At 36.4% G+C, this 14,932-nt stretch overlaps 1 protein-coding gene across 3 annotated transcripts in view; it reads left to right on the plus strand.

The window, feature by feature from the left end:
• Window positions 1-14,932, plus strand: part of LOC106466365 (inactive rhomboid protein 1-like) — a 65,999-nt gene that overhangs the window by 13,947 nt on the left and 37,120 nt on the right. For all 3 annotated transcript variants that reach the window (XM_022394358.1, XM_022394359.1, XM_022394360.1), the window contains 2 exons: window positions 1,378-1,578; window positions 12,561-12,689. In XM_022394358.1, the coding sequence (XP_022250066.1) occupies window positions 1,378-1,578; window positions 12,561-12,689 (330 nt within the window). The remainder of the gene's footprint in view (window positions 1-1,377; window positions 1,579-12,560; window positions 12,690-14,932) is intronic.

Here is a 14,932-nt window from a genome sequence, read left to right on the forward strand (position 1 = left end):
GTAAGCCCTTATTGAGACATGCCAACATAGTTAGACGAAAGAAGTGGACAAGTGCTATGACGACCAAGCCTCTGGACTTCTGGAAGACGGTATTTTTCTCAGACGGATCAAGATTCGCTTAATTTTCGGACAGTGGAAGGATATGGGTCTGGAGAATGCCTCACCAAGAGTTTTGGCTCAACAGATTGTAGCCAACTGTGAAGCATGGTGGTTTCAGCGTGATGGTTTGGGGAACTGTTTAGGTTGGTGGGAGATCGAGCTTAGTGGAGTGCGTTGGCAACATAAATTTTGCGATATACGTCGAAATATTGGAGGAAGGACTCTTGCCACTTTATTCCTCGGGTTTCGTGGACAAGAACACAACGTTGTTCCAGGAAGATGGAGCACCATGTCACACTGCTAGAAACACCCAAAAGTGACAGGAAGAAAATGGTATCCAGAAGTTGCCCTGGCCGAGCCAGTCTCCTGACAAGAACGCCATCGAAAACCTCTGGGCCATACTCGATTGGCAAGTCAAGAAACAACCAAAAAAACCAACAATCTAAAATTGACGAGATGATTCTCACGATGCCCCAAAGGATCAACGAACTCCACGAAGTGAAAGGAAGGTCTACCAGATATTAATTAAATTATAAATATATCAATTCATGTGAATATGACTGAAAAATTTCATTTTTTCTGAAAAGGTGGTGTCTATTTCCTTGTGACCACGCTGTGTATAAAATAATAAGGATACACCCCAGTTGTAACTGAAGACACAAAATATAATGTGTAGTAAAGGTTTATTGATTTTTTTAAGTTATGGATCTGATTGATTGATGTGTGGTTTCATTTTAAAATGTTTCAAAATTCACATGGACTACTGTGTGATTAATTTAAGTGAGGTGTATGATATTCCAATGTGACAAGTCTAGTAGTCTTCCATTTGATCAGTATATTACCCATAATGAATTTACATATGAATACAGGTACATGTAGTTGGACTGTAATGTTTCAGCTCAGTACCATTAATGATATATTCAGTAACATTTTTCTAAAGTTTGGGGAGTCCTTACCTTGTAGCACTTTGACCTCATCTAGTTGTTTGTGGCAGCTGTTGACCTTTATAAATCCTACTCAGCAGTTCGTCATTAGATTCATATAGAAATCCAGTGGTGTTAGTAATAGTATATGTATATATGTGTTATGTAAATAAGAAACTTATTGACTCTCAGTTAACAATTCCTTAAAAAAAAGTGCTTATTCTTGGCTTAACAATATCTAGGTAAAAACGTGTAATGAAAGACTGAATTATAGCTTGCATGTGAAAAACACATTTATTCAAACCATATCAAGCATATTTATTAATATGAAATGTTTAAATTTTGCAATTAATAGGACTACTATGAAACAAGAAGAGAGCAGCTAGTATCTGAGTCCGTCCCAACCTCTTCTCATTTAGCTTCTCAACAAGGAGGTGATGTAGTTGACCATGCAGAAAACATAAGCACAGATTTACCTCATGTGGAAGATGAATACACAGTTCGCAAAGATTCTGTTTATAAAATGACTTTGAATGGCTTGAGATATCTGTCTCATGTGAGTTAATCATTTATTTTCTTATAATAACACCAGGAGCTTACTGTTGGAATTTCTGTGATTATATAAAAATATGATTTTGCTATATTTTTATACATTGCTTTCTTTTTCATGGATTTGATAACTAAAATAAATTATTTCATATACTGTCTATTGTATTAGAAAATGTTATATTTGGTTTGGAATAATATGAGTTTTTATAACTACAACAAAAAAACAAAGATGTTGCATTGTTATGCTTTCATTGTTAGCTTGACAATTTTATGTCAATGTACTTGAAATAGTTTTGCAAGTTGAAGCATGGTTGTCAAATAACCTTCATAATTTTGCTACATAAATAGAAAATTAATATAATTGCATAACTTTATTAATGTGTGACAATTTCAAATTTTATTGCTTAGTAAATCAGTGATTGTCTGTGCATTATGATTCATACCTAACCTGTTAAGATTATTATTTATTAAGAAACAATAAGTATAAAATATGATACTTATGTATGGACTTCAGAAGATTTTTAAATATATTGTGCTAATGTTGTTGTTGTTTTGTTGGTAGATTCTTTTAAAGTATCTGGTGAAAATAATTCAAAGTCCACTCCACATAAACTGTAACAAATTAGTTTATTTCTTCCTTAGCAATTCTATGTGGTTGAGCACTGTGATGACTATGTAGGTCTAAGGAAATGCCATAGTAATTTCTCTATGATTATATAAAGAAATAACTTCTTTGTATTATGTAAATCAGTATGTGTGACTGGCAAGACAAATCCAAACATGTAAGGAAACACTGACTGATTCACTCTACAAGCTTACTTAAGTGGATTATTGACTGGTTTTATAACATAATTCAGAGTATATTGGAAAACTTAAATTTCCAGTATAGTACGTAACTTCTGCTTACATCTAGTTTTCAGGATTCAATGCTGCCCTCTGTACGTGGACTTTTACACTTGCTACTAGCCTTGAGGCTCCCACAAGACCAGCCAACATAAGTTCTCACTCAGCTGCTGGTTGGATGTTACTTTTCTGTTCTGTCTCACTGGGCTTGAGTGAAGATGGTAGGGACCCTCCTCCTACATGACAAATTGCTGGTGCTGCCTGTTTCTGATACGGTACATTACCTCCGCCACTAGGAGCGCAACACACTCTCCTGATGCATGAGACTCCCTCTATTAGATTCTACTGAACTATCACTTCTCGTTTGGCAGTGTTATTGTCAAGACATTTTTTGTGGAAATTTTTTTTTTCTACTTCACATTACCTATTTTAAGTGATAACTTACCTTTATTGCTACTTTACTGTTTTGTTTGTTTTCACCGAAGCTTCTGTTTCCACTTTGAAAATGTTTTCATTCACTTCCGGCACAATTATCTAGGCTTTAGGTGTCAGTACTTGATGGAGGAATTGTCACCTTCAGTACATTGGGAGAGTGATTGTAATATGAGTTGACCTTTATCAGTTCTCTAGTTTGGTGGCCCACACACTTGGGACTGCTGACTTTAAACAGATAAGCTGTTAAACTATTATAGCTTTTTTGAGTATTTTGATTTTGATATTATTATTTATAGTTATTTGGTTTCAATAATATACATTTAGTTAGATATGTACCTACTTATTGTGAGGTTAGGGATTTTTAGTTAACGTTTAGTAATATCCTTTTGTACTATAATGTTAGTTTAGGCTTAACATGTGTCTTACCTGTCATTCATCTTACTGGTAAATCGTAAATTAGGTTGAATATATTGTTTCTTCAACAAATACCTTCTACAAAATGTTTTATTTTCAATATACACTTACTTAATTTGACAATATAACGACTTTTAGCTTTTCATAAATAATCAGATTTTATACTTACAATTACTTTTGCTTTTGAGGACCCCTAAGTCAAGGGTCTGCCCAACTGTCTCCCACTATTGCTCGCCTTCCTCCTTAAACTGCCGAACTTGTTCAGGACAATGTATATTTTGACAATTTTCCTCCACTTGATTATGAATTGGCCTTCCCAGGCCTCTACTATGGAGTCTGCTAGACCTACCTCAGCCCTTTTTATATTTTTTTTCCCTTCTTTTTCAGACATTTTATTTTTAGTTCAATGCGACAGAATTCCAAAGTGCAGAGAAGCAAAAAAACAAAAACAATCTGTCTGATGGTAAGCTAAGGCAAAATGAACCAAAGCCCATGGAGGGCAAGGAATGCTAGCACCAGCCTGTATGGTTGGTCAGACTCTGTTAATCCTCTCCCTTTCTCCCTAGCCAAGTGTTCCAGCCTTATCTTCCCCTATCACCTCTCCTACTGGTATTGGTCACCATACACCTCCTTTTTGAGGCATTCTGTTTATTTCTTGGGGATTTGCGTGGGATACCTTCCTCCTCCTTACCTCCATGTTGGTGCAATTGCCATTTTTGGCTCTTTCCATACAAAGTGGCTTCTTTGCTTTTGGGATTTTCTGGGGTGGTATGCTATTTTATACCCAGTTCATTTCCTTTCCACTTCTAATTGTAATTTACAGATGGCTGTTGTCCCCCACTGGTCTCTATTTTGGGGGGTATGTTACTCTTCTGACTTGAGCATCATGTGGGGTATCTTTATTGCTACATTCTTTTTTTTTGTGGCTCATTTGTCTCATTGACTATTGCATTCTTTATTCAAGTTCCATCCCATAATTTACCTGTCCTACATATAAGTGTTCCTCCATTAGTCGTGCATTCTCCATGCAGATTGGAATTCTGTGATTGATCTGTCCCACCTCATTCACTCCTTGGTTTTCCCTTTTCCTTATATTGTCTTTTATCACACTATGGTGGGCTATTTTCTCCAGAACTGAGGATGCCCATAGTTGATGTTTTGTATTTTGATGCCCACTTTCTTAATTTTCATTCCTTATGATTCTGTCTTAAGTTTGTTCACCATGGGGTTGGGTACTTGTTTCATTCCTTGCCCTTAGAGCTTCTTTCAGATCTTTATGTCTTTGTCTCTAGTTCCTCATCACAAGTTTCACAAGATCACTCATAATATTTTCCTCAAGATATATTTGCTTTATTCATATGCCTATTCTGGACCGTACTAACCCATGGACTTCATGCGTAAAGCAGTACCACATCCCCTCGGATAAACCCCGACAGAGATGAAGCATCAGATTGAAGGACATCTCATCATCTACACAGAAAACTACACCCTACTCTCAACTGAATGATTTTATCATCATTTGTATTGTATATCATTATCATATTCAGGTGAAAGCCTTCATGGTCCACCACCCCAGCAGCTTGGAACTGGAAAGTGGTAAGGACTCCTATATTCCACTGGAAGAAGAAGGTGGAAGAAATTGTGGTGGAGAGTCCGAAGGAATGTCAACACTAGATACAGTGCAATGGGAGACCATGAAAACCCTATTTTGAAAAGCAGACCACTCCTGATTTATTCAAACTAATGAATATCATGGATGGACAGCTATCCCCTTGCTTTGGAGTGAACCATCAAAATGCAGGTAACCCTTTCAAATGTGATCTCTCATTTTACCCCCACATAGATGTTGGTTCCCAGTAGGTGGGTTTTGGATTCAGAGCTGAACCAATCAACATAAGTCCTCACACATCTGTTATAGGTGTCTATGTTTCTTCACTCAATTATACTTTTGTTCCTCCATCCGTGTTGTGGGTCATGGTGGTGGTACTTGCTAATTAATATGGTTCTTCCTCTTATGTTATCTCTTGATGGTTTTATTATACTGAAGATGTTATTGTGCTAGGAGCATTTCCTGTCCAATTGTTTTTGAGTGAGATAGTTTACCTTACAGAGACATCTTTACTATAGTGATCGTTTGAATGTTGGGTTCCTGGATCAGTCAAACAATTTATCACATTGCTATCATATGTCCCATTCATAGATCATGGAGTACGAGATTCCCTTTCTGCTGAACTTGAGGTAAAGATGGTATGATTCTCTTTCCTACTCCCACCAGATGGCTGAGTTTTGGATTGTAGTTGACTTGTTAGCAGTATAATCCTCTTTCCTATCCTCATATGAATGTCTGCTCCCAGTGACTGGGTTTTGAATTGTAGTTGACATACCAACAGTATGATCCTCATCCTACCCCCACGTGGATGTCAGTTCACGGCGGCATGGGTTGTGGATGCAGTTGACTTGCTGTGTATGGTCCATTGTGCCCTAGCCACACTATACCTAGGGGCACATCCTTTTACTTTTACCCACTTTCCAGTACTCTATGGGATTGAGATTTGTTATATGATGGTTTGGACCCCTATCCAACTATTCTTCTCTCCCATAGGGATGTTCTCCTTCCTTTTTCTGCCTATGTCTGTGATACTACATTTCACACTGGGCAAAGAGTATACCTGGTACAGATGTAGTGTGGTCTCCCATGTATGATCTTTGACTCCAAAGATCTCCTCTTTGGGAGTGTCCTTTAGACATTTTTGAAGGATGCTTCATTCTTTCCCTTGCACTGGTCCCTCCACCTATTCAAAGTGGGATTATAGCTATTTAAATGAGAGGAGATAATGTACCATATCAAAAGTTATAATATTCCTATACTGAAAATGTATTTCCCAAAGGTACTTACCTCCTCTCACACGTCCCACCCTTCCTCTCCTCTGAAAACTGGTGCTTCCATTTTCTGCCAAAACTCGAAGTGATAATTCGGTAGAATCAAATAGAGGGTGTCACATGCATCAGGAAAGGGTTGTCACATGATGATTTACATGCAAGATGCATTTGAACCAGTTGATTGTAAGGTACAGGGAAGCTCAAGGCTTGTGGCATGCTAAAAATGTTTTGAATATAGAGAGCAACATTGAATGAAAATAGCTATTTATGTGAGAGACTAGGTAAGTACTATTGGAAATGCATTTTAAGTATAGGAAAATTATAACTTTTGGACAGGAGTTGACCCACCACGTAATGTCTGAAGCACCCTAACCACACTGCTCATATAGCTCTTATGAAAGTCTGATGCAGATTCTGGACTGTGCTTGTATCATTTGCCTGTTCTTTGGACACTTCCCTTCCTGTTCAGGCAAAGAGTTTACCCCAGTACAAACGAAGTGCAGTCTCCCAGGTGTGCTGCTAAATTGTACCAAGGTAAAGGGTGTCACATTCCATGGGTTCCCTTCAGGCACTTCACAAAGAGGCTTATCTACATAAAATTTTACACCAGTTCGTCCACTATTTCAACGTGGGATTCTAACTGGTTACATTTCTTATTGGAAATTTTTTTAAACACTGAAAAAATGTATTTCCAATAGATACTTACCTCCTTTCCCACTTCCCTTTTCCATTTCATGCCTTTCTTACACCTTATTGATCAAGTTTGTCAAATTTTACATGTCTCTCCTTTTGCCCTTGATTCTTCTACTTCTTCTTTGCTAAGAGAAGAGCATCTTTCCAATTATTATTATTTTCCTTCCTCTCCCAACATTCTTGTTCATGCTTAACATTTTGCTGCTTTTGTACAGTTGGGAATGGGTATGCCTTGTCCCCCTTGGCTTTTGGACCAATTTTCTTTTGCTTACCAATGTGCCTCAAATCCCTATTTGGATTATCAGTGTTTAGATCCCCTCCTTCACTTGTGGGGTTCTAATCTTGATGCCTTGGTTCATTTTAATAGGTCCCAGTTTACTACAATTTGCATTTCATTGACAAATCTTTTACGTGTTCTTTCCTCTTTACAATTGTTGTCTCAGGCCTTCCACCAGTCTCCTGATCAATTCTCGGCCAATCTCTGGACCCTCTTGTAGTCTACTATGGCCCAGTTGTCAGCTTCAGCCTTATTTCTCACCACTTAGATTTTGTGTTGGAATTTATTAGGGATAGATGCGTTACTTGCGAGGGTGCGTCTCCCACTTTTGTCATTAAGGGAACTTTGTCAGACCGTGTTTGTAAGCGAAACATCACACTCTTGGCATGTCATGTTACAGGTGTTATAAATCTGGTTGCAAACCATCTGTCCCACCCCAACCAAGTTCTTCTTATGGAGTGGTCCCTTCACCTGGATGTTTTTCAGCATGGGTGTTCTAGCCTGGGTATGCCTCATATCAATGTGATTGCAATCCATTGGAGTGCCAAACTTCCTTTCTTTTGGTCTTCTGTCCCTCACCCCTTACCTCTTGCGGTAGATGCATTTAGCCAGTATTGGAGGGGCCTTCATTTCTATGCTTACCCCTTCGATCAGACTCTTCTCCAGAGTTCTTTCTCTCATACAGACCACTCCTTGCCATTTGTTGCTAGTTGCTCTGTATTGGTCTGCTTAGTCATGGTTTCCTCTATTTTGGCCTTTACTGGAGCAGCAACCTCTTCCCTTACCTCCATCCAGATCTTTAATCCAGCAACTTTGATTGGACCTGTTTCATCCAGGCATCGTCAAACTCTGTCTTCGTGAGTGGCTTTTGTCCGGTCCATTGCCTCCTCTCCATCCATCCTTCCTCATTGTCCGTGTATCAGCATCCTTGGTTTACCTTTCACCAGTGGTCCATTTGCCAGGGATTCCGTCCTTCAGTTTCTCACTTGTCCAGGTTCTTTACCTGGTAATTTGATCAAGGTTTGTTTGTGTCCATTGTTTCTAGTTATCATGCTGCTCTGTCCCACACTTTCTGCTTCTTCCATTTTCATAGATCCTTCTCCTCCCCTGCTATTTCTGTTATTTTCCATTCCTATCGTATTTTTTATCTGCCTTGTCTGGATCTCTCAGTGTCGTTTTTTATGCCCTTGCCCATTCTCCTTTCAAACCTGTTGCTATGTGTTCTTTCTACCCTTAAGACCTATTTCCTTCTCCTTCTCACTAATGGTCATCATCATTCTGATATTTATGCTATTAATGTTTCCCGTAACTTTTACCATGCTTCTTATATTCTCCTTTATCCCGTTCATTCCTTCTTTCTCAAGACATCTGCTATTGGTGAAAGTTGTTTTGCTTCTCTCCTCTTTCCCTCCCTTCTATTTTCCATTTATACTCCCCTTCCATTCCCAATCATCTTCTTTGTCCTGTACATTCCCTTTTTCGTTTTATGTCTCGAACTGAATCCTTTCGGAGTTCCCGTTCTTGCCTTTTCATATAGTGGAATCCCTCTGTTTTCCGTGATCTTTCTCCTGTTACCCTTACTGGCTTGGTTTGGCAACTCATCCATCTAGCTTATTCTGACGTGTTGATGTAAGATTGTTGGCTGTTTAATGGGTCATTGCACCAGATTCGTCATGTTGGAAGAGATTGTACAAGCAGGAATGTGGACAATTCCCAGTATGTTTGTCACACATTATTTGCACGATCTCACTGTTTCCTCCTTGGTTGGATATTATTTTCCACCTGTGGTGATTTTTCCACACATCTGTTCACCTTTAACTGGGGTAACTTGAAATTTTGATTTCACTTATGAATTTTCCCTTTGTATTTCTGGATTCCACCTAGTGGCTGGTGTTACCTGGTCGGGTATGCTGTATCATTTTATAATCTTCTTTCTAATGCCCACTGTGGAGATGGGATGTTTCTGTAAGGCCACTGGATGCTTTTCTGGTGGTGTATATATAGATATATCTCCTGAGGACCATCACTCATGGACTTCCTGAGTAAAGCAAATAGAGATTTTTGCCCATCGCTACTGACTCGTGATTGTTGCAGTCCGGGTCTTTCTCCTTTTTAAAATAGGGAAACACAGATGCCCATTGCACTTTTCATACCTTCAGACCCTCAAATGTGTCTCTTTCTTCCCTCCCCCTTTCTTCTAGTGGAGCATAAGGGTCCTTGCCACTTCTGGTTCCTAGTTGCTGGAGTGGTGGACTATGGAAGTTTCCTAACAAGTGGGTTTTGTAGAATAACAAAATTTCATAGCCACATGTACTCACTCGATAAGAAGAGGGCTGTTATTATGCTGCCTATTATACACACATATGGCACTATGTTTATTATGCAAGGTGTTTTCTACCCAGATGGACTGCTCTTGACATAATCCAAAGTATACCAAGACATCTGCTATTGGTGAAAGTTGTTTTGCTTCTCTCCTCTTTCTTTCCCTTCTATTTTCCATTTATACTCCCCTTCCATTCCCGATCATCTTCTTTTTCCTGCACATTACCTTTTTCGTACATTCCCCTAGATGATTTTGCCCTGGCGGAAAGCATTTCTTTATTTCTTTATCATTACTATGCTGCATATTACACCTTCAATATGGCATGAAATCTCTTATGCAAGGCACTTCCTCTGGGTGTTTTTGCCCAGATGGGCCACATTTTACATAATCCAATGTAAACCAAGGGGCTTCACTTGGATATTTTTGCCTGGGTGGACCTCACTTGCCTATTTTGTTCTAAATCCAATGCTTTTCCCCCCTGGATGTTTTTGTCCAGGCAGACCGTACCAGGCCTATTCATATATGGTTCTCTTAGCCCTAGCCACATATTTTCTTCATTTCTGCCCTACTGTCTTCTTTACTGGGTGAAAAGCATACTTGTTCCAGAAGTGTGCCTTGCGTTTTAAGTGGCATACCTGCTTTTTTTTTCATAGCGGTCGCTCTCCACTTGATTATTTGTTTTTGTCCCTTCACCAGCCCCTCCACCTTTCCAATGTGGGATTTTAGCTATGGGGAGAAGAGGTGGTACCATTTCAGAAGTTAACATTTTCTAACACTGAAAACACACTCGCTCTTCCTCCCCACTGATTTGCCGGTGTTTTCAGATTTGTATATGCCAATTCTACAAAGTGAGGATTGTGCTACAATAGTAGAGGGAGTTACCTGCACTAGTATAGGGGGCACAATGGGATTGGTGGAGGGTGGTCACATGATTTAGCATATGTTGCTGCAATGATGCAAAAAATATAGGGGTATAAAAAATTGGTGCACTGTTCATAAGATTTACCAATGCCTAGAGGGCAAATGAAGGTCGAGATAGCTATGGGGAGAGGAGGTAAATAGCTATCAGAAAATACATTTTCATTGTTAAAAAATGTTAACTTCCCTCCAACAACTTATCAGTGTGTAATTTCTCGCTCTCAGTTCTGTGAATGGGTGAATAGCATTTCTGAATTTAATATTTTCCCTTCCTGAAATTGTATTTCAGATAGATACCTCTCTCCACAAAACCATCTACCCTTCCACCCAACTTCCTGTGTGTCTGTTTTGGCTCATCAATAATAACCCTTAGGTATACTCATTGTGCTCAAGGGGAGTACCACGCATGGAGAATATGCTACCCTCCTATTGGTGGAGGGCTATAGTTGAATGCAGATTGTATCATAGGTTGGCACAATACATGTTACTACAGGTAGGTATGGGAGTTTTGTTCAAATGCTTGACATTTGTACAAAATCTTTTTCATCAATGGCTCGAGGTAATAGCTGTCAGTTTTGATGAGAAGTGAGTACGTATCTGAAATACATTTTCAAGTAAGGTCAATGTTACCATTAATGAAAACTTATCCCTTTAAAATTGTTTTTTATTGTATTATGAAATAATGTCTTTAGGAATATTGTATGTATATTCAATGTATATTCAAGAAATAAGGAAACTTGTGAAGATTGTGGAAAGTTTTACATTAGTTTTAGCATATAGCCAGTTTTAGTTTCATAATGCATAGTGAATTGAATTTATTAAACTTTAATACAAGATTAATTTCGATAGATTTAAAGAACATTAATGAGTTAAGAATTAATTATACATTTGGAAAATTTGTTTACAAGTGTTTGTTTTTTCATATGGACCAAATGTCAAATATTTATGAATCCTTCGTAGTGAAATTATCAGTTGAAATGTTTAATATATTTTTTATTATTATTTGAAAATCATTATATCAGTATATTTTTAAAATCTTTATAGGATTGAGGTCATTATAGGAAATTATGAGGAAAGAAAATACTGTCACAGTTTTTTCTAATTCTAAATAGCCAGCAAATATTGGTGCCACTGCAAAAAATAATTGCTATCAAGGTTTGAAACTAACTTTTCTTGCTGCTGAATCTTTTCTAATTACTTTAAAATTTACTCATTGGAGTTTCAGAAATACTGACAGAACAAAAAGTGAAACACGTGGTTCATGAGTTGCTTGTGCTTAGTGGGTATAATTAATGAGCTGATGTGAATTCCAGGAAGTGTTTATCTTCTACTGTTGTATAAAATTTTAGATCTATGTTTAGGATGATAATCGTATTTCCTAATATGAAATGAAAAAAGGGCATAATAAAAAAACTCTGAAATGCCTTTGAACATGCTGTTTTTACTTGCTATTTTAAACTTGAGGATTGATACTTGAATGAAAACAATGCACAACAAGGTATCATAAAAGGGTTATCAATTAACCATCATAGTGTTGTTTTTCCATATATGTTCTTATTGCCATATTATTTTTATTTAATTGTGAACATTGTTATTATTCAAAACTAATAATGTAAGTATGTACATTCACTTCCTTATATGTTTTAGGTTAATTTGACAACAATTAGTTAAAATTCGTAAACACAAAGATATACAACTCCTCTGGTGGTTCAGTAGTAAGGTTAACTGATGAGGGCTTATAATGCTAGAATTTTGAGTTTCTTCCCAGTAGTGGACATAGCACTGATAGTCTTTGTGCTAAGACAAAAGCAAATAATATACATACAGTTATGTGAAATCTAGTATATGTGGTATGTGTATGAATGTATACATGTGTATTTTAATGCTTTACTAGCTGCAATTTGGATTTATGTATTCAAATTTCAAAACACCTATATAATTTAAAAAGTAGTAGTATTGTTTCATTTGTCAAAAATCTTCCAAACAAAAACCACATTTGTGTTTTTTACTTTCACTCACAACAGTTTACCAAAGAGGAAAACTGTGATGTTGTGTAAATAGTAAAATACATGGCATGTAAGTATTAGAAATATGAAGTGTTCCCTCTAAATCTGGATTATATACTTTGATATTTATGTTACATGCCACTATTATTAGTTCATAGTAAATACACAAGAATTGTATGGTATACATTTTTTTTTTTCAGAATATAAGAAAAAAATTATCAAGTTCCCACTCTCAGAATTCTAGGCCAGTGCAGCGAAAAGTGTCTTATACCACTGTTGGGGATGACAGTGTGTTTTTCAGAGATGAACCTGAGATTTCAAGATCAAGGGTAAAAATTTCTTAATTCAAAACTAGAGTTTTATTATGTTTCTAATACATTATTGTTGGTAGCTATATGCTTTTAATACCAAAATCCAATAAACATCATTACTACTGGTATGTATAGTATGTTATATTTTCAGATTTATGTAACATAGCTGACATACAAAGTTGTTATGAGTGAGAAGTGATTTTCTTTAGATATTTTCTTTTGTTATTTAGCACAAAAATGCATTAAAATTCACTATTTGATGGTGTTGTTCATCAGACATTAGTGAACTTCACAACTCATAACTAAAATTCTTTATCTGATTGTTATTTATTCAACATTAGTGAATTTGACAATGGTCTCTTAGTGCTAAAATTCAGGGTGAGATTTCTCGACGGTAGATATAGCACAAATATTCTTGTGTAGCTTGCGCTAAAAAACAACAACTTTACAACCTATGACAAAAATTCACTGCTGAACAGTGTTGTTCATCAAACAGTAACTTGGAGAACCCATAATGAAAATTCACGACTTAAAAGTATTGTTAATCAAGCTGTAGTGAACTTGACAACCTATGACAAAATTCACTACTTAACAGTGTTATTCATCAAAACAGAAGTCAGCTTGAAAACCCATAATTGAAATTCATTACTTGATAACCCATGTCTAAAAATCACTACTTAACAGTGTTGTTCATCGGAACAGTAGTCAACTCTGTATTACTCCCCACAATTAACCAAGCTGTTTGGTCATCTTTTGACTTTCTACCTATACATGAATGTTTATGTCTCTTTTTGTAAAAGGGCAATAATAGGACTGTATTCTATACATGTCCTACAAGTATCAACATATAGCGGAAGCATAACTATAGTTAACTTATAGTGGGTTAGCTGTAAATAATAGTTGTATGGAACTCTGCAAATATTTCATACCAAGTTTATTTAGGCAATTATATTGAATTCCATATGTTGAATGCAAATTTCTTTGCCTCTGTATGTATGCATATATTATTCTAGATAAAATGATAATTTTGATAAATGTTTACAAGTAAACTCCTACTGAAACATTAAAAATTTTTTATTTCAGATTTAAACTTGTTATACAACTAGAAAAGTACACTCCACTTTAAAAATTTTGACTCTATCTGTAGTTTACTAATTAAGTGATAAATCAATCATTTTAAATCATTTTGTTTTTTACAATACATGAACTAGAAAGGTATCACTAAGCATGGTAGTGCTTAGTATATAGGGATGGGCCAGGAATAAAATGGGCATTGCATATTATGTATTGCTTATCATAGTCTCAAGTTTCTCTTACAACAATCTAAGAGACTTTTATACACACCTAACTTAGGTTTTCAAAAGCTATTAAGACCTTCAGTTTAACCAAAGAACATCGCTAAAGTAGAGAACCAGCGAGTAACATAACAACCAAATGTTCTGCTGATTGTTCTGATTCTGGCATCAGAAGGGTTAGCTCACCAATGTTTGAAGTTGTTGCCATGATTTAAACACCAAAATGCTGCATTTTAACTTGGATAGTGCAGAAGCAGTATAGCGTTTCATTAACTTCAACACTTGATATCCATCAAGACAACTCGTCATGGCAGGCTAAACTGCTGCCTTCATAACAACTGCCATTTATTAAAAAAAGAGGGGAAACAAGTAATAAAAAAAATCTTAAAAATAAGAATGACATACAGATGGCAATACCAAAAAGTACAGAAACAAGGTAGGGATGAGTATACAAAACCATGCAAAAATCCCTACATAAGTAGCCACTGAGTCAATGTTACAAGTGTATGGGAATTAGCCATTGTAAGACTTAATAGCAGTTTAAATGCTTTTATTGAAACCTGAATTCATGCAAATGAAAGGAATTCAACATTTAGTTGTAGGTAAAAGTTTTTCTTTGAATTATTTGGCTACTTATGTAGGGATTTTTATATGGTCTTGCGTATTCATCCCTATTTTGTTTCTGTACTTTTTGGCATTGCCATCCCTACATCATCCTTATGGTTTTTTTCAAAATCTTTTTTATTACTTGTTGAAATTTAGTTCAGGTCAATCCCCCTAAGTGTGAAGAATCTATAATCACCTGATGTTACTCAGTAGTAAAGAATGTTCTACTTATGCAGCAACAATACACAGAAGTATTTCAATTTCATTTATGGCAGATCTTCAACTCTTCATCTAGTATTATTGGAATTATTATTAATATAATTGTTTCAGAGGAGTTTGTGTGAAATGATGAAATTATAT

The sequence above is a fragment of the Limulus polyphemus genome, unplaced genomic scaffold, assembly GCF_000517525.1.
Source record: "Limulus polyphemus unplaced genomic scaffold, Limulus_polyphemus-2.1.2 Scaffold2237, whole genome shotgun sequence".
NCBI classification, from domain to species: Eukaryota; Metazoa; Arthropoda; class Merostomata; order Xiphosura; family Limulidae; genus Limulus; species Limulus polyphemus.